Here is a 24,605-nt window from a genome sequence, read left to right as displayed (position 1 = left end):
GGGAATTCATTATAACCTCCTTTTCATATGTTTTTCAATTCCCATAATGGATTCTGTGTGTGCATGTACGTGTGTACCTGTTGCCTAGAAAAATTTTCAAATAAAAACTGGGGCACGGATTTTTCATTTTCCTCCATACCAAATGTCTTTTTTTTTTTTTTTTTTTCTGGTGCAAGAAGTATCCTCTCAGGCTGACAGGAGTGCTCTACACTGAAGAGATACAAAGGAGTTGATGGGAAGGATAATTCGCCCATGAGTTCCTGACACAATATAAAGAAGAAAAAGAGAAAGTGGGAGGAAGAGATTGCTATTGTTATTCCCCTAACCCTTCCTTCTAATTATGCCAGAGTCAAGGCTCGGGTCACAAAGAAAATGATTTTGGTGGTCAACCATTTGCCCTATTTTGTCTACATCAAAAAAAGCCCTTGTTCTTACCACATTCCAATCTCACAGTTTCCCACCTACTTTAAAAATATATCAAGAGGCCAGATTAACAAAAATATGAATAAAATGACTAGATCACAAGGAACGCTTTGTTTGTAAACTGAGAGATGGCCTTCTTGTGATGCTGAATTGTATGATGTGTAACACTTTAAAAGTTAAATACACTTTATATTATTGTAAGTATTTCTGATAAATGTTCAACATACCCAGCTTTTAAAAGTTGAATGTAAATTTCTCTCTTGAGTGCAGATGGTGGCCAAGCAAAGTAGCTCTTTGGTCTTACAGACAGAAGGTCAGGTCATGGCTGAAAGACCAAAGAACAATTGCTGCTTTGCTCCTCCAGATCATCCGTGGAATGAGACACTACCACTTTCTTTTCTGAAACTGTCTGTTCAATACAAAATAGTTACAAAGAGTACCTATAAGATTTCCTCACATTCTGTCCAAGAGAAAATGATAACAAGCACATCACATCACAAACATCTTGTAATCATTCTGAGGGTTTATTTCTAACCTCTGACCTAAGAAGGCACATCTTTATCTAAAACAACACTAGAAATCATTATGAAAACTGCTAATGTTTCACTATTTAGCAGGAAATGTTTACAAATGAAAACAGCTCCTTTTAAAATCCTGTAACTTCAGATCATTACTGGTTAATTGCAATGAGCTATATCTCTGAAAGACAAATATTGCAAATACTTCTACACATTATTTACAAGTGATATGATAATCTTACTATTCCAACAGTGTTTTTCTTCCTAGAACATTATCTTCTAATTTTAAATAACTCACTCTTCCTATTTTTTTTCCAGTTAGTCCAAGTCGGTATATTGGGCAGATACTATAGAATAATACAAAAGTATATAACAATGCTAGGTAGCATACCAAGATGATACTTTTTTTTTTTTTAAAGTCATAATATATCAGGAAAGGAAAGGAAAGTTCTATTTGGTTTGGTAGTGCTAAACCTTTAGTCGCCGATAGAGAGAATTTACAATTCCACTATCAGGCACGCCCCCAACTGGATGCAATAAAAGAGTTTAAATATCTGTATGTGTTAATAATGAAAATTCTGAAAATTAAAACTCCTAACACTCTGAATATAGTGGTACTAAAGCAGAATCTGATTTTGGTTGTTCAGATATTTATTTAGTGCTAGGAATTTCAGTTATGACTTGAAAAACTATTTCAAGTACTAAATTTCATTATCACTTTAATTTTTAATACTTTTCCCAATTGTCTTCTCATCGCCTGAATGAAGAGTTGAGCGGGTTGAAAGGGAAAAAAGATGCTGGAAAGTATGATAAACAGCTATGAACTAGAAATATATTTGAAAAATTTACTTTTACATTTACCTACTTTTAAATTGTGATTTTTAAAAAATATTGACACTGAGAATTCATTTTAATTGAATAGATTTAACAATCTGCTTTCGTTGAATATAGAGAATGAAAGCCTTTGATGTTCTGTACTGTAACACAAAAATAGAAAATCCAAAGTAAGTCCATTAGAACTGCCTCTCAAAACTTTATCCATGTCGTCAATTAAAATTGGAGTATCTACACGATCTTAACACAGATATAACATAAAACATCTGTTCAACTGAAATGAAGTAAGCAGCATTTTTTCCTAACATTTTTAATTTCCCTGTATTTAAGGCTTCTTGAGCAAAAGTATTCATGGTTATCTTAGTTAAAACTGGTTTCACTCTGCCAACAATCAATTTGATTGACATATTTACATATCAACTCATCTCATCTTACAAATTTTAAACTTTTTCACTTAAAATTGGATTCAAGTTGGCATCTTTCAAGAACTTTATGTACGTATATTTTAGGTTCAAACCGTGCATTAGAACATTTTTTTTTTTACTTTTGTAAGTAATAGATACACATATCCAAATGTATATTTATGACCTGTCAGATTGGGATTTTATATGCAGGCAGTTGTATTCTCACCATCTCATGTGAAAGGTGATAATTTTAGGCAACTATAAATGAAATTCTTTTAATAGTATACACTGGATTGTTCCATTAGTTAGAAGCAATATAATAGAAATAAATAACTTACGTCTTTAATTATGTCTTTAATTATTGCAGTTATACTTGTCATCTCTTACCTCATCTTTAATTTCAAGATCCCTTTTAGTTTTTGTTCTGTACTCTCTGTGCTCCTTCTCTGCCTCATCTTTCTCCATTTTGGTTTTATTCAACTGATAGCGCATTTCCCCGCACACCTGTTAGATTGTAAAAACTAGATCAATAGCTGCGGGATTCTACCAGGCAATGCCTGCAATTAGATCTTTTGGTGCCCCCTAGAGGTCATATAAATAAAATACAATAGAACTTTCCTAAGAAGAGGATTTTCTGTTAGAATATTCAATTTATTCTGTTAAGATGTGAAGGTAGTATCAGGTATTACCAGGTTTAACAATTTCAAATTATTATAAATAAATGTATAACTAAGAAACTTAATGAATGTTCCCAAGACTTTTTGTGTAATATAACAGCTTCAATTGCATATTATCATCCAAAATGCACTATCATCTCCATCTTACGTAGATAAAATCATTAATTAAAATATTAAGCTATGTGAATATTCATTCAAATTGTTATGGTTAAATATACATTCTATATAATAAACTTCTCCTTTAAAGATTTGATGAGTTAGGCTTTATTTAAACTTTTGGGTGCTTTATTTCCTTCAAAAATAAAGGAATTTTTCTCTCTGCTAAGAGGCTATATGGTATTTAGGTGCATAGTAGAACACAGTATTTATTATGATCTTTGTAGATAATGTCAATCTTATGCACAGTGTGATATATGTAAGTTAATAAACCCTGTCCAGTAAAAGTCATGGACTGGAACCATGCACTCTGCATTTATAACTGTAGCATTCAACATAAAAGGAAATACACATTTAGGTGAAATTATTTTAATATATCATTAAATAATGAATACACAGAGCATCTTAAAAGTGTTATATATCATCCTTAATATGATTTTTTTTTCAATCCAGGGTCTCTACAGACAGGTAAATATATGTGGAAAATGCAATTAGCAGATAAATCTAAAAAAAATAAAAAACAAATTATGAGTCTTTGAGACAATTGAGAACCTACAGAAAGGTTAATACACAAGTCTTCCAATTCAGGCTCTGACTTACAAATATAAGTTATAAAAAATCATGTATCATCCAATGGTTATAGTTGCTTGAAACTTTTCAATTTTGGTATTTCTCCAAAACTGATGATTGGAAATTCAGAAATTAGTTTTATCATTATTGAGATATTAGAATCTTATAAAACCTCTATGTCCCATGTTCAAATAAAAAAAACCTTTGAAAAATAAACAAATCTGTATCTAAAGGTTATAGTGACAAAACAGAGGAGATAGTTTCTCCCCATTGGCCCTCAAAATGCTGGAAAAAGAATAAAATTACAAAAAATTTGATTTGAAATTGAAATGCCCTGAATGTGTCAGAGCTGATCCCTCTCATTGTAAAGAAAAAAAAAACTAGTAATTTACAGAAAGTTATTAATTTTAAAGCTAGATAAAGTTTAAAATTTAGATGACAGAAAAAAATTAGAGGGGCCCTAATTTGCTTGCTACCTTATTCTTATCACAGTCTATTTGATTTAAATACATGAATGAAATGAAAAAACCCAAATCAATAACATCAAAAAATAATAATTACACAGCCCTGGTGCTTCAAACCTAATACTAATACATAATTATTGTATATTATTATATGTCTAGGCATTAAGTTTTATTTAATATCAACTTATCCCTTAATTTTATTTTAAAGGTTCCCTTGCCTTCCTACTTTCACTTTAGCATCTGCTAAGTTTATCCATAACCCTTAGGTTTACCTAAAATAAACTGACAAATTAAATCGAAGTAAAATGATATCTCATGGTTGGAGCCACTTCAGGCATGCTTCTGATGCTTGAGTCTTTCTGGACAGTTATAAAGACAAAGGAACCATATTTTTTTTATATGAATTTATTTTTTATTGGTGTTCAACTTGCCAACATATAGAATAACACCCAGTGCTCATCCCGTCAAGTGCCCACCTCAGTGCCCATCACCCAGTCACCCCCACCCCCCACCCACTTCCCCTTCCACCACCCCTAGTTCCTTTCCCAGAGTTAGGAGTCTTTCATGTTCTGTCTCCCTTTCTGATATTTCCCACTTATTTTTTCTCCTTTCCCCTTTATTGCCTTTCACTATTTTTTATATTCCCCAAATGAATATAATGAGCATATAATGTTTGTCCTTCTCCAACTGACTTATTTCACTCAGCATAATACCCTCCAGTTCCATCCACATCGAAGCAAATCGTGGGTATTTGTCGTTTCTAATGGCTGAGTAATATTCCATTGTATACATAAACCACATCTTCTTTACCCATTCATCTTTCGATGGACACCGAGGCTCCTTCCACACTTTGGCTATTGTGGACATGGCTGCTATAAACGTTGGGGTGCAGGTGTCCCGGCGTTTCATTGCATCTGTATCTTTGAGGTAAATCCCCAGCAGTGCAATTGCTGGGTCGTAGGGCAGATCTATTTTTAACTCTTTAAGGAACCTCCACACAGTTTTCCAGAGTGGCTGCACCAGTTCACATTCCCACCAACAGTGCAAGAGGGTTCCCCTTTCTCCACATCCTCTCCAACATTTGTGGTTTCCTGCCTTGTTAATTTTCCCCATTCTCACTGGTGTGAGGTGGTATCTCATTGTGGTTTTGATTTGTAGTTCCCTGATGGCAAGCGATGCGGAGCATTTCCTCATGTGCTTGTTGGCCATGTCTATGTCTTCCTCTGTGAGATTTCTCTTCATGTCTTTTGCCCATTTCATGATTGGATTGTTTCTTTGCTGTTGAGTTTAATAAGTGCTTTATAGATCTTGGAAACTAGCCCTTTATCTGATACATCATTTGCAAATATCTTTTCCCATTCTGTAGGTTGTCTTTTAGTTTTGTTGACTGTATCCTTTGCTGTGCAAAAGCTCTTATCTTGATGAAGTCCCAATAGTTCATTTTTGCTTTTGTTTCTTTTGCCTTCGTGGATGTATCTTGCAAGAAGTTACTGTGGCCGAGTTCAAAAAGGGTGTTGTCTGTGTTCTCCTCTAGGATTTTGATGGAATCTTGTCTCACATTTAGATCTTTCATCCATTTTGAGTTTATCTTTGTGTATGGTGCAAGAGAATGGTCTAGTTTCATTCTTCTGCATGTGGATGTCCAATTTTCCCAGCACCATTTATCGAAGAGACTGTCTTTTTTCCAGTGGATAGTCTTTCCTGCTTTGTCGAATATTAGTTGGCCATAAAGTTGTGGGTCCACTTCTGGGTTCTCTATTCTATTCCATTGATCTATGTGTCTGTTTTTGTGCCAGTACCACACTGTCTTCATGACCACAGCTTTGTAGTACAACCTGAAAGCTGGCATTGTGATGCCCACAGCTATGGTTTTCCTTTTTAAAATTCCCCTGGCTATTTGGGGTCTTTTCTGATTCCACACAAATCTTAAAATAATTTGTTTCAACTCTCTGAAGAAAGTCCATGGTATTTTGATAGGGATTGCATTAAACATGTAAATTGCCAGAGGAGCCATCTTTACTGTACACATTCCAACAGAAAGTTCTCTCCCTACATGGACTGAATGCTCTCACCACCAGCTTTCCCCCATATATCTGGATTAGCCACTGCTAGCCCTTTACACACATTCCCATACTTCTACCCCTACCTCCACATAAACATATTGATGATATTGGCAAATAAGGTATTTTTAAACTTTTACATTAGCTAGTTTGAATTTTAGAAAGTAAATGGAGAATTATAGAAATTCAAGTCAAGAAAAGAAAAATGCTTTGTTTCTTCTATATATTAAAGATAATTTTACTTACTAAATTATAAAGTAACAAAGGCATTACATATGTGTCAACATTTAGGAAAATACATTGATAAGTAAAATGCTGTATGAAAAGGGCACACATTTCAAACAAAATTACCTGTGTCATTTTGACCTGTGTATATTGATAATAAAAAATCAATTGGTTTAATTTATTACATTATGCATGCCTGTATTTAGTTTCTTAGTTTTAAAGCAACTGATCACTGAAATCTACATGGACTTCTAGCATTTCCTAAATGTGTACCTTACAGTAATCAGCCAAGACTACTAAACATTTTAGTTTTTGGTTCACAAGTTTGTGATGCCAATAGCACAGACACTGTGATATTTTAAAGTATAAATTTAGGGACCAATAAAATAAGACACTCAGTATTGGAACCTTGATTTTAGAGCCCAGGTCTGAGAGGAATGGGACATGGAGAATTTTTTATGTTAAACACACTCTTCGTGTGGTGAATAAATCTCTTTTTCTACAATTGTGGAGGCCAAACCAATGCTAGTTCTGGCAAACATTTCTCCTGTTTAATACAGAAATGTAAGTTTTATCAAATATTAAGTATTAAAGTAATGAAACTTGATTTTTGACAAGTCCGTCTCAGCAACTTATCCTTGGGTTCAAGGATATTATTTGTTCTAATTAATCTTTTGTATTTGCAACACCCATCAGAGGGCTTGCCCGTAATAGGTAAACGCTTGCTTAATGAACTTCATGTGGACTTTTACTATCTTAAATAACAAAATTTTTCTATTTCAAACTGCTTTCTGGGCCTCATACATTAGGAAAAAATTAGAAACTAAAATCTCACTTTGTACCTTTGTGGCCTCCATTTCCTTGGAAGCAAGATGGTTTTGAATTCCCTCTAGTTGATTAATAGCTGAAATCTTCTCTCTTGTAATCTTTTCAACCTGGGCCTCCAGTTGTGCAATATTTTGAGACAGGGACAACATCTATAAGAGGAAATAAAAGTCCTAAACAATAATGTCATTTGACAAAATAAATATTAAGAACATTGATTTCTCAGCCATAAAAGAGTGAGATTTTGCCTGTGCAACAACATGGATGGACCTAGAGAGTATAATGCTAAGTGGAATAAGTCAGAGAAAGACAAATACCATATGATTTCACTCATTTCTGGAATTTAAGAAATAAAACAAAGAAAAAAAGAGAAAGACACAGACTTTTAAATACAGAGAACAGGTGGTTCCCAGAGGGGAGGTGGGTAGAGGATGGGTGACACAGATGAAGGGGATTAAGGGTATACTTATCTGGATGAGCACTGAGCAATGTATAGAACTGCTGAATCATTATTTTATATACCTGAGACTAATATACTATGTAAAAAAAAAAAAAAATCTGGGATCCCTGGGTGGCGCAGTGGTTTGGCGCCTGCCTTTGGCCCAGGGCGCGATCCTGAAGACCCGGGATCGAATCCCACGTCGGGCTCCCGGTGCATGGAGCCTGCTTCTCCCTCTGCCTGTGTCTCTGCCTCTCTCTCTCTCTCTCTCTCTCTCTGTGTGTGCCTATCATAAATAAATAAATAAATAAATAAATAAATTTAAAAAAAAATCTTAAATTAATGGGAGTCTCTGCATGGCCACTTCACTTAAGTCATTTCTCTGTGGATTGGGTATGTCAATTTTTCCACTTCCTCAACTCACCCATTCCCCTATGACTTAAATATGTATTTCCTTTTTTTTTTTAATTTTTATTTATTTATGATAGTCACAGAGAGAGAGAGAGAGAGGCAGAGGGAGAAGCAGGCTCCATGCACCGGGAGCCCGACGTGGGATTCGATCTCGGGTCTCCAGGATCACACCCTGGGCCAAAGGCAGGTGCCAAACCGCTGGGCCACCCAGGGATCCCTGTATTTCCTTTTCATTCATTCTCTGGTCTCTACCCTCATTTTGAGAACATGTAACAAGATGATAAAATCAAAATCTGGGTTGAAACTTTAAGGTTATAATCCTATAAATTGTAGAGGGGATTAATATGAATAAATTTCAGAGGTGAGGTCAAGAAATCAAAGAAGTCTTGGGGAACCTGGGTGGCTCAGTCAATTGGGCATTGGACTATTGGTTTTGGCTCAGGTCATGATCTCAAGGTCCTGGGATGGAGCCCCACATTGGGCTCCCTGCTCAACAGGGAGTCTGCTTGAGGGTTCTCTCTCTCCCTCCCTCTATCCCTCCCCCTGCTTGCTCTCTCTCTCAAATGAACAAATAAATCTTTTGGGGAGACTGGATAGCTCAGTCAGTTAAGTGTTAGACTCTTGATTTTAGTTCAGGTCCTGATCTCAGGGTCATGAGATCGACACCCCCTCCCCTAGTTGAGCTTCATGCTCAGCAGGGAGCCTGCTTAAGATTTTCTCTTCTCCCTCTCCATCTGCCCCTCCCCCCCCCCCCACTCTCTCTCTCAAATAAATCTTTTAGAAAAGGAATAAATCAGGGATCCCTGGGTGGCTCAGCGGTTTAGCACCTGCCTTTGGCCCAGAGCATGATCCTGGAGTCCTGGGATCGAGTTCCACATCGGGCTCCCTGTGTGGAGCCTGCTTCTCCCTCTGCCTATGCCTCTGCCTCTCTCTCTCTCTCTCTCTCTGTTTCTTATGAATAAATACATTAAAACTCTTTTAAAAAAAGAGAAAGAAAATGAATAAATCTTTGTAAAAAATCAGAGATGTCTTTTTTTTTTAAGATTTTATTTATTTATTCATGAGAGATACAGAGAGAGGCAGAGACAGAAGCAGGCTCCATCCAAGGAGCCTGATATGGACTTGATTCCGGGACTCTGGGATCACGCCCTGAGCTAAAGGCAGATGCTCAACCACTGAGCCATCCAGGCATCCCAATCAGAGAAGTCTTAAACCCTTAAGGACATAAAGACTGGTTGGGAGACCTGGAGAGGCAGATATCTTTAGAGAGAACAGAGGTTCAGTGGATCCTACTACCATCACTCCAGCACCAATAAAGAAGGCTCTGTGCACTTTCCTTGCTATAAAACTCCACTAGCCCTCCTGTTATCTAGCTACTGCTATTCCTCCTCTAAGCCATTACCCCCTCTCCTTCGGAAGGTTTCTTTGACCTCTTGCTCCCAGCACAAAATAGGAGCCCCTTCACACACAGAGGGTTGCTATTCAGGGACAACCTGAATTGTGTACTGGGACAGCCATGTCTGCTGTTTGCAGCTGGCATCCATTCTCATGGATTGCTGCCCATGTAGGCTGGTGGTTTAATATCTTGACTCTCACTCTGGCATGCGCTGCCACAACCACCTCTATATATTTCCATCACACTGCAACCTGCAAAGTCCGCATACTTCCAGCCTGTACTTATCTGTTTAGACAACTGTTTAGTTGTCTATTTCCTCCTTAGACTACAAGTTCCTCAAGGGCATGTTCCTCAAGAGAGACTGATCGTTTGATGAATGAGTAGATCATTGGAATAAACAACTTTCCTAAGGAGCCATGCACTCTATGGATGTCAGGTCCTTAGCTTTTATCCAAGGGTGAGAAATGCTTTCTAGATCTTAGATTTAACCTTTATAATTTTTTCATTTGCAATTACATTTTACTCTGCTCCAGGAAGTCAAAATTTCCTGGACTCTTAATTTCTTATTTGTATTAGCAGTTTTTTTTTTTAATCTTTTTTTTTTAATTTTTATTTATTTATGATAGTCACACACAGAGAGAGAGAGAGGCAGAGACATAGGCAGAGGAAGAAGCAGGCTCCATGCACCGGGAGCCCGACGTGGGATTCGATCCTGGGTCTCCAGGATCACGCCCCGAGCCAAAGGCAGGCGCTAAACCGCTGCGCCACCCAGGGATCCCTGTATTAGCAGTTTTAAAGCAAAGAAGAAATGCTACTTTCCTTGAGACGGAAACACATAGAGACACCTACCAGTTTTTAATCTGTTAAAAAAGAGCTCGTAACAAAATTGAAATATTTAAAATCTACTGTTGTACACTGACAAGGGTGGGAATTCAGTTTTACAACTGAATTCAATAACACAAAGTTTGTGATAAAAATCAAGATTGCCTTTGAATTATGTAACAAGCTAAAGTTGACACGTGAAAATAATGAGCCCTGGTAGTGATTTTTCTAATTAAATGGTAGATGTACTCATTAACTTTCCTGGAGATTGTGGAGAATTGTATGTTTGACTTATGGCTGTTTACATGTCCTTCTTATCATTAAAAGTCTGGTTAAAAATATAATTTGCACATAAAATTATTAATACGAAGTTACAAACTATGCTAATACACACTGCAATCTGAACCCTAAATTGAAAGTCAAAAGACGTTAAATATAACAAATAAAGAGATTACTTTATATCCTTAATTTAAAATTCAAGTTTATGAGTATCCATATTATGAATATAATTATAGCTTTTCTGGAACCATACAACAGCAGCAAACTTTAATTACCAGCTACTAAAAAATCATACTTATGTGAAGATGTATCTTATGGTAAATATATTAACATTGGTGGTTTTTGAAGTAAATATGCAGACATTTACTTGCTAATTGTAAATTCCAAGTCAGTTTCTATTATAAGCATGTAACAAATCACACTCCTTCCATCTGATTCCCTCCCTCTGCCACCCATCACTTCTTTCCTCTGCCCACTACCTGTCTGCTCCCTCCTGTCACCCACTTCCTGAGGCCTCCGCTCCTGTTGTCACACCTTCTTTTTCCCCACGCCCACCATCTGGAAGTCAACATTACACTGCAGGAGCTTCTCCATCCACATCTGTTGCGGAGACAGAAGTACCGCAGACAGCTGCAACACTGCTGGATGTCCAGGGCGTTGACATCAGGTAAGTCCTTTAAACTTTGACAGGGGCAAGCAAGAGACAAGGACACCCAGGCTGGGAGAGCTTGATGGAACTCTCTAGACTACAGCAGTCCCTAGTGTCCTGAACATGGTATAATGTGGTCCTCCCTATATAACAGGTGCAAGAATGAAGGATTCTATGAAAAAATGTATAGACCAAAGGGGGCGCTCACTAATATGATAAATGACTGAACTAACAAACCCAGGGGCTCAGCGCAGCCAAGGACCATCATTGAAGACAACAACAAACTCACAGCAAGTACTGTTCATGGGGGGATGATTCAAAATCTGTCTAGGTAGAAGACATCTGCTCTCTTTGAGCTTCCCACACACACACAGAAATTAATGAGAACGAGTCAGAAGAAAAAAAAGAAAAATAATAAAAAGAGAAAAAAAGTAAAAGTCTTCACAAGCATTCCTGACTGCTCAGAAAGTGGGGGCAGGGGATGCTTGCTTTACCCTAACTACAGAGCTCTCACAATGTTAGGATGAATTGTTCAGTCTCCCTCTTAGAATAACTTCCTAAGCCAGGCAGTATGATGTACATTCTCTCTTTTTCATCACCTTGAAGGATGAATTATATTGAATTAATTTTCAGTTGAAAAAATGAGATTCAGAAAATTAAGGAATCTGCCTAAATTCATTCAAAAGCTAATGAATAAAAAGTAAAGCCGGGCTTTATAGTAAAAAATGTCTGCTTTGCTAATAGAAAGGTCTAAGAAATCTATCCCATTACCCTGTTTCTCTTTCTCCAGAGTAAGAATGATAGTAGCCTTGAGCTAAAAGTTATTAAATGTCCACTCTAAGCCAGGTATATTAGGTCCTTTCGAAACATTTGTACTTAATCTTACCAATTCCTTGAGTAGATTAACTCTATTACTTACTCCTCTGAAATTTGAAAGGTTAAAAGAATTGTTCAAGGTCACAGGAAGGTCGAACTGGATTCAACTCTAAACCCTTCGACTCTTACTGCCATATCCTGGTGACAGCACTTGCCTGAGTGCTAGGACCACTTTCAATGAATGTCTTTTTTTTTTTTTTTAAGATCTTATTTACTCATGAGAAACACACACACACACACAGAGAAGGAGATAGAGATAGAGAGAGAGAGAGAGAGAGAGGCAGAGACACAGGCAGAGGGAGAAGCAGGCTCCACGCAGGGAGCCTGACGTGGGACTTGATCCCGGGACTCCAGAATCAGGCCCTGGGCTGAAGGTGGCGCTAAACCGCTGAGCCACCTGGGCTGCCCCTAGGACCACTTTCAGCTCTTTATTCAGACACTTTATTTAGGGTAGGACCTTGAGATTAAATGCCAGCCAAGGCTTATTCCGGGCAAAACTCAAAATGAATCAGACTCAGACATACATTTTACTTCTGTTGCTGCTTTTATTCGTGAAATAATTATCAGTGTAAGAAAGTGGTGCTGTTACACGAGAGCACCTGGAATATAGCGGCACTTCCAGTCTTTTTTTGTCCTCCCTTATCAGCAATTCTCAGCTCCATGTTTGTATATGGTAGAACTATTCAGCAAGGCAAAAAGTTTCCACTCTTCCAACCCAGAAGAGTCTCCCACACATGAATAATAGCTGGTCTTTGCTATTGGTCCTATTCTCTGTCACACACACAACACTCAATTCACAAAGTTACCTCTACTCCATGCCATACTCTTGTTGTAGCCAGCATTCCTCGCCCCATACTTTACATTTCTGAGTCCTACCTGCACTTTGACACTCAGTTAAAACACTACCTTCCTCACAAAATCATCCATGATCTCTTGCAGACATAGGCCATCCTGATCCTCTGAATTCACAAAATCTTAGCCAGACCTTTCCAATGGCACAGGGTCTTTTTCTATATATATTTGTCATTTTTTCATTCAACAAATATATGTGGAGCACATTTTATATGAGTGGGATGTGCCAAATGATGACAATGTTAACCAACCACATATTCAAAGGACTCACAGTAAATTGGGAGAGAAAAATGATGCAGTAAGAATTTGCAATTAATTGAGTTATAGGAGCCCATAGGAGGGGCTCTCAATTCATCTCTGGGAGCAGGTTTTATCAAAAACCCTGAAGGATCAGTTATAAAGGGCACAGGGCAGAGGATTTCTCTAGGTAAGGGACAAAGCACATACAAAATCCTGAAATGAAAAAACAGTATGGCAGATTGGTATGTTTGCAGTGGAGTTAGTGTGGTAGGTCAGTATGGTGATGGTGGCAGTACAAGAAAGAAAAGTGAAGGGAGATGAGATAGGAGAGCTGAAGAGAGGAAGAGAAACGTAGAATTTTCAGGCAATGCTGAAGAATCCTAAATTTTATTCAAGGGGTTGCAGGGAGACATGAAAGGATTTTAAAGCAAGAGACTGGCGTATTGACATGTTCATTTTAGAAAGATCATCCTGGCTGTGGCTCAGATGAGAAGGCGAGACTGGAAGCAAGGAGAGGTCTTGGGGCTATAGAAATAATCCAGGGGTGAGGTATGAATAGCAGTAGGGTAGAGAGAGAGGGTAATGAAAATTCCTAGGTGCCTGAATCTCTAGAATTTGGTGACCTAATAATGAGCAGGGTGAAGGAGAGAAAGGACACAAGAATGCCAACAAGATTCGGGGGTTGGCAACTGGATGAATAGTGGCTCCTCTGGGAGAAGGAGGATGGGAAGTGAAGCTGGCTCACTTCCAGGTGAGGATGGGAGCTCACCAGAGAGCTGAGGATTTAGGAATCAATTCCATATACGTGAAACTGGGAGACACTGTAATGCCAAAGATCCCAAAATATAAAGCTCTCTGTTAAACTCTAGAACTTTCCATCAAGTTGCTTTCTGGATATGTTTCCTTTCTTGTCTCAAAGGCACTTTAAACTCAGAGCAAACTGAAAGGCACACACCATCATTCTCCCAAATCAAGAAAAATCAAATCAAGAAAAAATCTTTTAAAGAGAATAAGAACTAAAAAATATTCCCTAAAAATAGTAAAAGGAGGGCTTTGGTGAACATAATGAGGTAAGAGAATGAAGACAACACATACAGACAAACCTTTCAAGAAATTTGCCCATTAAGGGGAAGAGTTAGGAAGGACATGGAATTTACTGAGGTGGCTTCCAACCTTACACTGGAATCACCTGAACAGCTTTAAAAACTGCTGACACTTAAAATCCGACCCACAGTTATGTACACATGTTGGTTTGGGATGCAGACTGGGCAATGAGATTTTTGGAGCTTCTGTGGAGCCAAGATTGAGAACCACTGGATTAAAAGAGTGTTTATTTTAATGGATGAGAGACTCTTGAACAGATTCTCCTCTGTTCAACCCGACCCTGAGATCATAACAAAGAGGCTGCTGTGAGGGAAAGACAGGATTCAGCGGGGGAGAGGAAGAGGAATGACAGCTATGAGGGGCTGGGTGGCTCAATCAGTTGAGTTTCCAACTTTTGGTTTTGGCTCAGGGCATGATCTCAGGGTCGTGGGACTGAATCCCCTGTCAGGCTCCACGCTCACCTCAGAGTGTGCTTTTGCTCTCCCTCTCCTTCTGTCCCTGCCCTCTCTCAATAAGTAAATAAAATCTTAAAAAAAAAAGAAAAAGAAAGAAAAAGAAAAAGAAAAAGAAAAAGAAAAAGAAAAAGAAATGACCTCCCTGAGGTGGAGGAAGAGAATGGAACTCAGAGCAAGGGGAATGAATTAGCATAAGGCCTCTCCTGTTCTGACAGGGTTGGTATGCCAGTGAGATCTTATTGGAAGGCTCAGGTGAAGGGGAAAATAAGTAGTTGAAGTTTTCAGTTTTCTTTGTTAGGTAAGGCTTTCCACTGAGAATGAGGGGAACGATGGTAGAGTAGATAATTGAGGAGAATAAAAGTAATTTAAAATAGTCCTTGAAAAAGGGCCCAAGATACCATCATGGCCACCTGGACTACGATAATTACCTCCCACCTGATCTCCAGGCATTTGTTCCCATCCTCCTTCCAATCTATGGACAGATGGTACTTCTCAAATATAAATGGCATCATGATGCTGCCCAATTTAAAGCCGTTCAAAGGTTTTCCATTAGCTTTAAAATTTTTTTAATCTTTCACATGGACTTTAAGGCCATTTATGCTTTGGTCCCTGCATACTACTCCAAACTCATCTCCCACTATTGTCCCTACTTCCTATGTTCCCGTCACCTGGGTCTTTAAATTTCTAAAAATTATGATGCTTTTTAGCTTCAAAGTCTGGGTGGTGTCATTTCCCTGGGTCTGAAACTTTCCTTCAACTCTTCACCTGACTATTCCTACTCAACCCTGTTGAGTCTTTCAAAATTTCTTTCTTAGGAAAGTCTTACACAACTGTCCAGACTGGGTCAGGTGTGCCTGTTACATATTCTTATGGTACTCTATACTGTACTTTCTTGCCTTTACTGTGGTGGTAATTACAAACTCACTTATGGAAGTATGTGTTTAATGTCTTCCTCTCTCTTCCTCTGTAAGCAGGACTGCACTGGTCCTGGGACACCCATAGTCCCAGGCCCTCCAGTTACTATCTGTTGAATGTGGAATGAACAGGTGAGAGGAATGTGTGGCAAACTGCTGGAAAGCAGCAAGAGCACCATGGATGTAAAGGCCATGATGCACCGTGGTGTCATCTGCCAGGCTCAGATGGCCCATCCAGGTCAGAGAAGGTAGATGATTAGATTGATAGAGTAAGGTTCTGACAGGCGCCATCTTTCTAAAGGCTGAGACAAGGGGGTTTACAGTAAATGCTTCAGAATCCATAAGACTTAAAATCTCCTGGACAGAATTTGTGATGTTTCTCTTTTCTATATCCTCAGGATTACACACTGCCTTGCACATGACAGATACTCAATAAATATGTGCTCAATAACGTAATTCTCACACCCTGGAACATTATAATAAAAAAGCATTAAGGGTACAAGCTGTGAGTTGCTTTAAAAATAAAACAAAACATGTTGGGATGCCTGGGTGGCTCAGCGGTTGGGCGCCTGCCTTCCGCTCAGGTCGTGGTCCTGGCATCCAGGATCAAGTCCTGCATCAGGATCCCTGTGGGAAGCCTGCTTTTCCCTCTGCCTATGTCTCTGCCTTTCTCTCAGTCTGTGTCTCTCATGAATAAATACATAAATCTTAAAAAAAAAAACATGTTATAGCCCTTTTGGTTATTTTATGGACCATCTTACTCAATTTTCCTCTACCTTAGCAACTTTAAAGATTTATTTATTTTAGAGAGAGTGAGATAGCGGGTGAGCTGGGGGAAGGAGAGGGAAAAGTAGAGAAAGAATCTCAAGCAGACTCCACACTGAATGAGGAGCCCAACTTCGGGCACAATCTCATGACCCTGAGATCATGACCTCATCGAAAACAAAAGTCAGACACTTAACAGACTGAATCACCCAGGTGCCCCCATTGCAGCAACATTAAAGATAGGTTTCAATTCTATATTCCAGTTTGTTACTGTTTTCCAAACAGTGCCCATTTCACATTAGTTGTTACTTTTGCCTTTCATTTCTCCCATCCATGTGTTCATCTGGTTATGTTCATTATCCATTATGCAATTTGTCAGAACCTACTTTGTATGGTGTATATAATTACTTTTTTTGGTTACTTGGTTTCCTACATGTGTTTCATTTTCTGCAAGTCTAATTCGAGAGTGGGGGATACGGTGGGGAGTCATCTCTCCTGGATTTAGACCAGGTTGAAATAAAATCTGGATATCCACAGAGCACCTGCTTTTCTATGACAAACATGAGAGAGGGCATCAAACAGAATGGCGGGATTAATGTATAATTTCACAACTTCCTACCATGGAATCGAACAGATTATTTTATTTGAAGAGGTCTGAGAATATGACAAAACATGGAAAAATGGAAAATTTTTATGAACTCTGAATTATAAGCAATTGACTACTAAGGGGTTTTTAAAATTGAGTGTTCAATTTAAGAGTTGCAGTCCACAGCATCATCAGTGACATCACCACAAACATCTCTGCCACAGCAAGGAACAAATTGAATCCCAAGTACCTTTGATCCCATGTCCTCCCTTTCTTTTGTTATTTCCTTTCTCATCATCTCTTTCTCAGAGGCCCTTTTCTCTTGCTGAGCCGTGAGTTCTTTTTCAAGTCTTTCCGTCTGCCTCTCCAGTTCATTCTTCAACTGTTCACACTGGATTAAAGCCTGCCAGAGTAAGACAGAGGAAATGGGACGTTAGAATTTGAAAAAATAAGAGGGCAATGAGACAATCAAGCTTTAGTTTTATTTAAAATCATCACAACCCACTGTAAAGCCCATTAGAATAATTTTATGTTTGTCAATATCAATTACAGATCTAAACCACAATTCACATGTTAACATTTATTCACCTATTTCAATTTTCACAATTAAGTCCGAATTAACTAAGCAGTAAGAAAATGGTTAATGGACGCTGATGAAGCCACAGATGGGTCCAAATTTTGCAAAAGAGCATCAGAAAAATCAAATGTCCTAATATTTTTCAATTAAATGTCATGTTTATACTAAATGAAATAGGTAAGTATTCAATTTAGCTGACTTTTCATTTGATCATTGTTAAAAATTAGTAAAATCCTTCAAAATTTAAAATGAGATGCATTAGTTATTATATACAGGAATCTATTTTTGACTATCAAATGATCAAGTTTCCTTAAATACAGTAAGATAAGATTTAGTTCACTCTCCTTATAAACATAACTAAAGTAAAAATCAGGTAATAATAAAAAGTTTCGGGGGATCCCTGGGTGGCTGGGCGGTTTAGCGCCTGCCTTTGGCCCAGGGCATGATCCTGGAGTCCTGGGATTAAGTCCCACATCAGGCTCCCTGCATGGAGCCTGCTTCTCCCTCTGCCTGTGTCTCTGCCTCTCTCTCTCTCTCTCTCTCTCTCTCTCTCTGTGTGTGTGTCTCAGGAATAAATAAAATCTTAAAAAAAGAAAAGAAAATCTTAAAAAAAAAGTTTCAATAAAGAAAGACTCAAAACATTTACTATCTAGTTTCATAAAATGAGAAGTGCCATCTTTCACTGCTCATAATTTGCAAGTTTACAATTGTTTTTTAGTCTTGATTTCCCATTCTGAATTTCTAGAAGTAAAAACTTTCTAACTTCCTTTTAACTACATTCACAGTATCTTCATGTAAAATACCCAATAATTAACTTACTTCAAAATCTCAATTAAAAAAAAAAAAAAAACCAATACAGGTAAGGTACTCGACCTAGAGAATCTGAACCATTCTATTGTTTCTTAACCTTATTCCAGTGGCTCTTATACAATATTCACCTCATTCAACCACTATGTTACTCTGAATTGGAAACCCAAGGAAGCAAGTCTCATATGACCTATGAACTGTGTAAGTGTGTATTGAGTTCTATATGTGATAGCTACATTTGTTGTTCATGGTGAGGAAGTGGTCTCAGTAAGCACTGCAAGTTTTATACATAGCTATGCTTCCCTCTGTGAAAGTGATAATAAACACAGACAATAAATAATCTAGGGTATGTGAATTTGTTTCTCTTCATCTGGAAAGCATTAAACCCTAATCTCTTTCAAATTCTTCTGGGAAGTTTCTGTACTCCTAGGCAGAAAATATAAGGGTAAAACTCAATTGTCTCAGGTTAATTGACAAGCACATATAGTGACTGACAATTGATTCTCCCAGGACTCAGTCCCAAGTATGATCTTAGTCGAGAAGGTCTGGAAAATAAAATTTTCCATTAGATTGTAAAAGAAATGAAAAAGCATAGTTTTTCTATAATTTAAGCCCTTGGAATTTGATATATTATGAATTTTAGATTTTTGTATTTCAGAACACAATTGCTGTTGTGAGAAATATTTTATATGAACCTAATAAAAGTGTTTATAACTTTCACTGATCCAATACCAGTAGCATGAAATAACAAAATGATTATTGATGATAAACCAATATTTCCAATCAGAAGCTTTTTTCATTGCACAAAAACTCAAGAGTCAACATTAATCCAGCACAGAAGCAGTGGAAGGGATGGCTGAAGATCTAAATATCAGGCTGACATGAAGATCAACCAAAGAATCAATTCCAAGAATTCAATTAGTTCGGGAACAAGGACCAGTAACTGATCCTGATAGGATAAGAGGTCTAATGCCAAGGTAAGATGATATAAACAAAAAGTACAAAGCACAAAAGCAAGAAGTTGTAAATCATTCAACACCATTGCTGAAGCCTTCTCCCTATTTGGACTGGCCACCACATAGTGGTGATGATAAGGAAGTATGAAGGCAGAACTTTTCTCTTGATTTTAATATATATGCCTGGTCCCAATGAAGAAAATATTGAGGATCAATAACACTTGAATTTAGAAAAGTGATTTAATCTTTCTAGAGATATCTCTCTTACCATGGACCTCACATATTAGAAGATCATAGCAAACTAAAAAAGTATTTATACACTCTTTGCATTAAAGCTTTACCTTTTCATTCCAGGGCTCCCTCTCCCAGCGTCCAGAATCCCAGCTGATCCAGGACTCCCTGATTCTGCTCATCTATCCATTCCATAAAGGCATAATAACTGAATTCTCACAAGCGAGGTCAGTAAGTGGTCGGTTACAGCTAACTGATAGATCTTCAGAGGGGACGAAGTGGATTTGGGGTCTGTAGCTGCCATTTCTCCCAGTGGCTCCCAAGGGGGTAGCTTCTTTCTTTCCCTGAGCACAGCCCTGTTTTGGGGCAAAAGGCTGTAGCTCTTGGGGAGTTAAATGAATTACACTATTCCCCCCACCCAGTCAACTCAATTGTCAAGGGATCTTTTCTGGGAAGTTTCTTTATTTGTGGTTATTCTATGCTGGCCACATTAACACAGTTTTCAAAACATAATTTATTGGACTTGATATTCCCCTCTTTGGTTCTATTAAACTGAGTATGGGTTACTATTTTAATGGGGTCAAAATGTTTTCTGAAACAAATTTGTATCTAGTCAGCTCAACTTTTTAAAATAGGAAACCTATTTTATGACCTATGAAAGTCCTTCCCAAGTGTGAGGGTTAGGTTTCTAGAAATCTTTGTAATCGAACTAGTCACAACCCAATAATTAAAGACTCATGAAAAACAACAAAATTCACACTTCAAAAATTAAATTTAAAATTCAATTAATTTTAAAATATTTAAAATTTAAAATAAAAACTTGCAAAAGTATTTTCATTTTTATGAACTATAGCCCACAAAACTAAAATGATCATCAATATGTTTTAAGCATTTAACTTATGAACAATAACAACTATTGATTTTTTAATTTATAAACTCTTCTTTGATAAAAAACTGTCTCCCCTTTTCAAGATGTCTATTATTTTTTTTGTGGCAGATAATGTACATATCAAGAAGCAATGGAGCAGCCGGGAAGCTCAGTCAGTTAAGTGTCAATTTTGACTTAAGTCATGATCTCTGGGTCCTGAGTTCAAGCCCCATGGTGGGCTCCCCGCTGAGCATAAAGCTTGCTTAAGATTCTCTCTCCCTCTCCTTCTGCCCCCTCCCAACTCACCCACCCCTTCACCCTACTTGCTCAATCTCTGTCAAAAAAAAAAGGCATTATATTCTCTGCCTGTGCTTGCAATCAAATGATCAATTGTTTTGATCTTTTTAAGTTTAGGTTTCTAAATTTTCATCTTTTTGATTCTGGTGTAGTATAAGAAAAATAATTTGGAAAGGAAAAGAAAAAGGGTTGGGGACATTTATTCAACCTCTCAGGTTTTTGTTTTCTTTTTTTAAAAATCTTCCCTTGGAGTGTTATCTCATTATAGATAAGCTCATGATAACTTCATGTGAAAGCCAACAATTTCCCTTCAAATAGAAGCAAGCAGATCTGAGGCCTACTAAACCTTTTCATCTCTGTAGCTTCACCAAAGCATCACTGCAAAACCTCTACTTTTCTTCTTCATTTCTTCTGAGGATATTTTTTTTTCCACTCTTTTAAAATTACCCCTGGTTGTAATGGCTTGCAATTTTCAAAGAAAACCAAAACAATTTATTGACCACTCACCATGAGCCAGATACTTTGCTAAATGGCTTCCATTGATTAACATATTTAACACTCTTGCTAAATTTTAAGTAGTTCTTACTACTCAGCTAAGGAAACTGTGCAGCTCTGAGACATTAAGTAACTTGCCCAGGATCACAGACCTACTAAGTGGCAGAGCAGAGAGATCTGAGCCAGGGTGGTTCCACGGATGAACTATGCACAGCACTACAGGTTCCCTGTGTTATAGACTTATTTGCTTATAAAATTTCCAAGTGAGGTGCTTGGCTGGCTCAGTGGATTAAGCATCTGCTTTCTGCCGGGGTCAGGGTTCAAGCTCCATATTGGGCTCCCTTCTCAGCGGGGAATCTGCTTCTCCCTCTGCCCCTCCCCCATTCATGCTTACTCTCTCTCAAATAAATAAATAAACAAATAAATAAATAAATAAATAAATAAATAAAATCCTCAGGTGTCTTCACTGCCATCATCAGTGTTAATATAGAACATGAAATAATTCCTTCTGTGCCCTTACTTAGCATGTAATATGCAAACTGGAACACTAGATGGCAACAAATGTCAAGAATATGTAAGAACAAAGTACACAATTCATCAGCTCAACAATCAAGTAGTTTGTTTCAAAATTAAAATATGGATGCCATTTTATGTTTTACTTTCAGAAAGCAAAATTCCTATTATATTTTAACATACCTGAGATAAACACTAGTAGATGTGTATTGTATTTTGTAGACTGCATAGAAATCAGTTCTTGTATTAGTAATTCAAGGAAAAATGCTTTAGATTCACAATACACAATAGCTTCTTTTGTCAACTGTTAAATTTTTAAAAGCACTAATTATAAAAATTCATATTCATAGTTAAAGCTAACAATTGACTTTGATTCAATTCAACAAACATTGTACAATTAATATGTAAATGGACACAAGAGGAATACAATGGTAAATGCCAGAGACCTGCCTTTTAAGGTCTTTCGGTGGTGAGAGCTATGTAAACAGCTACCAAAATTAAACAGCTACCAAAATTATAAACAGCTCATTTGGAATATGGAGGAAAAAGAGATTAATTCAAACAAGAAAGAGCTGGGGAAAACTTTGAGGAAAATTGCCACCTGGATTGAGCCCCAAGGTTGAATAGATATACATCAATACAGTGCTATAAATTATAACATGAGCAAATTCATGGTCACATTCAGGAAGGTCACATTCCTGACCTTGTAAGTCACATTCAGGAAACAGCCCAGGTCGTATGAAAGAGTATAGTGAAAAATATGGGTAGAAAAGTTAGGGTGGCCACATTGTAAAAGATCTGGAAGATCATGCTTTTATTCTACTGCAAGAGAGGAGTTACCAGACAGGGAGAGTTACAATTGAGGAGGACTTTGGTAGCAATAGGAAAGATACCCTGGAACTGGAAGAGGCTTGAGCAAGACCAACAGAAGTCTACTGCAATTGTCTGCATAGACTTGAACCAGGATGGAAAGGGTGGGCATAGCTTAGGATGGAACTCCAAAGTCCCAAAGACAGTGAGGGTTTGGCAACTGATTGGATGTTGAGAGTATGGGATGGGGAGGGGCCAAGATATTTTAAAGGCTCTGAGCCAGGGCTGCTGGTAAGATGAGGATGCCATTATCTGAGAAAGAAAACACAGACAATAGTAGAAGGAGGAGAGGTGGAAAGGAAAATAGAGAGGAGTAGAAACTTGGTCACATAGATTTTCAGATGCCAACAGAATGTCATACATATACGGCAAGAAATGTAGGTGTGGTGCTCAAGAGAGCCATTAGAGCTAAAGGTACAAGGCAGGGGTGTTCAAATGAAGGGAATGTTTTAGACATGGCAGGAGAAACAAATTCCTGGAAATTAGGACAATGCAGTGGAAGACTAGGAACTACTGACCAAGTAATGCCTGAGTTGAAGGCCTGTGGAAAACAAGTGAAGAGAGATGGAGAAGAGTAGACGAGCAATAAAAGAGGACCCACAGGAGTAAATGTCAGATATATCAAGGGGGAAAGATGACATGTTATGATAGGACACCCAATAACTTCCAAGACTGCAGAGTTGGGAGTCAAATGAAGATGGAGATGAGGTCACTGGGCTTAGTAATCAGGAAGTGACTGGTGACCATTAAGTGAGCAATTCAGCAGCAGGAAGTCAGATTACTTTGTCACCAGCCTGACTGCAGTGTGTTCAGAAGTGAACAGAAAGCTGCAACAGTGGACACTCATTTTGAAAGGTCTGTGGGTGATGTGGTGATGAGAAGTTAGTCAATAGAGTGGAAGCTGATCAAGTAAAGGCTGCCTGTTTTTTGTTTGAACAAGAATTATGGCTGGAGATAGGATGGGAATGACAGAGGGGAGGATGGAATTTGTATTTCTGCCTACCATACAGAAAGTGGTCAACTGCAAAGAAGAGAACTGCTCAATAGTACTTAAAATCACTGAAGGTGACCAGTATCACTCTCCTGTGGAATTCATTCTGTGGCCTTCTTCAACCAACAATTGATAGGCTGAAAGCAGCGAAAGGAAAAAAATGTGTGATTGAGCCTCTGCTGGGTACTGGCAGTGGGGATAAACTGGGAAGATAAGAATAAAAAGATTTTAGAGTGTTACTGAAAACAGATTACAATTCCCTTACTTAGTGGATATTTTCTGAGAACCTATTACATACCAAGCAGTACGCAAGATGCTAAAGAGTTACTAGTGATCAAGATGCATTCCTGTCAGAGATTTTAAAGTTTAATGGAAGGGGTGCTGGGGTGATTCAGTCGGTTAAGTGTCTGACTCTTGATTTCAGCTCAGGTCATGATCCAAGGTCATGAGATCGAGTCCTGTGCAGGCTCTGTGCTGAGTATAAAGCCTGCTTGGGATTCTTCCTCCCTCTGCCCCTCATCCCCACATGTGTAGACTCTCTAAATAAATATATAAGAATAAAGTTTAATTAAAGATAAAGACAAATAAGGCATAATAATATACTTTGATGAGTGCTGTACATAATGGGAAGTAGTTCTTAGCTGGGAGCAATTATGCATGCATACGCACATACACACATGCATGCATGAGCACATATCTGTGGGAACCTTTAGCAATGTATGGAGATATTTCTGGTCGTCAGAACTTGGGGAAGAGGAGGTATGCTACTGGCATTTAGTGAATAGAGGCCAGGAATACTGCTAAATATCCTATGATGTGCAGGCAGGACAACCTCTAAAACAAAGAGTTATGCAGTCCAAAATGTCAATAGTGCTAAGGTTGAGAAATCCTGCTATGAAGGCACATAAGAGGAACATCAAACTAGAGATTTTCTATAGACAGCAGAAGACCTCTCTAGAGATGGAGAAGATATCTAGGTAGGGAGTGGAGAAGAATTTACATGGTGTGTATAAAAATCTAGGGGGTAAAAATAACAGTGCATAAACGGGGAATAAT

The 24,605-nt window shown here is 37.9% G+C and overlaps 1 protein-coding gene and 2 long non-coding RNA genes across 22 annotated transcripts in view; 2 read left to right on the top strand and 1 right to left on the bottom strand.

Annotated features, from left to right (window-relative positions):
• LOC112648743 (uncharacterized) overlaps positions 1–2,569 on the top strand; it is a 44,611-nt gene extending 42,042 nt beyond the window's left edge. For both annotated transcript variants that reach the window (XR_003129275.3, XR_003129274.3), the window contains exon 7: positions 177–2,569. This is a non-coding gene — a long non-coding RNA (uncharacterized LOC112648743). The remainder of the gene's footprint in view (positions 1–176) is intronic.
• The window catches only part of SDCCAG8 (SHH signaling and ciliogenesis regulator SDCCAG8), a 242,196-nt gene that overhangs the window by 150,273 nt on the left and 67,318 nt on the right, over positions 1–24,605 (bottom strand). For 15 of the 16 annotated variants that reach the window (XR_007411968.1, XR_007411969.1, XR_007411972.1 and 12 more), the window contains 3 exons: positions 17,195–17,347; positions 7,174–7,308; positions 2,567–2,683 (listed from right to left, as the gene is read on the bottom strand). Coding sequence is in view for 11 of the 16 variants with exons in the window: in XM_049112394.1 (XP_048968351.1) it covers positions 2,567–2,683; positions 7,174–7,308; positions 17,195–17,347 (405 nt within the window). In the remaining 5 variants the exon portion in view is untranslated. The remainder of the gene's footprint in view (positions 1–2,566; positions 2,684–7,173; positions 7,309–17,194; positions 17,348–24,605) is intronic. The other variant, XM_049112391.1, reaches the window with a different exon arrangement.
• Positions 13,725–24,605, top strand: part of LOC112648741 (uncharacterized) — a 32,607-nt gene continuing 21,726 nt past the window's right edge. For all 4 annotated transcript variants that reach the window (XR_004817577.2, XR_004817578.2, XR_004817579.2 and 1 more), the window contains exons 1-3: positions 13,725–13,871; positions 19,639–19,742; positions 20,513–20,559. This is a non-coding gene — a long non-coding RNA (uncharacterized LOC112648741). The remainder of the gene's footprint in view (positions 13,872–19,638; positions 19,743–20,512; positions 20,560–24,605) is intronic.

Source organism: Canis lupus, chromosome 7 (genome assembly GCF_003254725.2).
Source record: "Canis lupus dingo isolate Sandy chromosome 7, ASM325472v2, whole genome shotgun sequence".
Lineage (NCBI taxonomy): Eukaryota > Metazoa > Chordata > Mammalia > Carnivora > Canidae > Canis > Canis lupus.
Note: the sequence above shows the minus strand (reverse complement) of the source record. Positions and strands in the feature narration are given on the sequence as shown.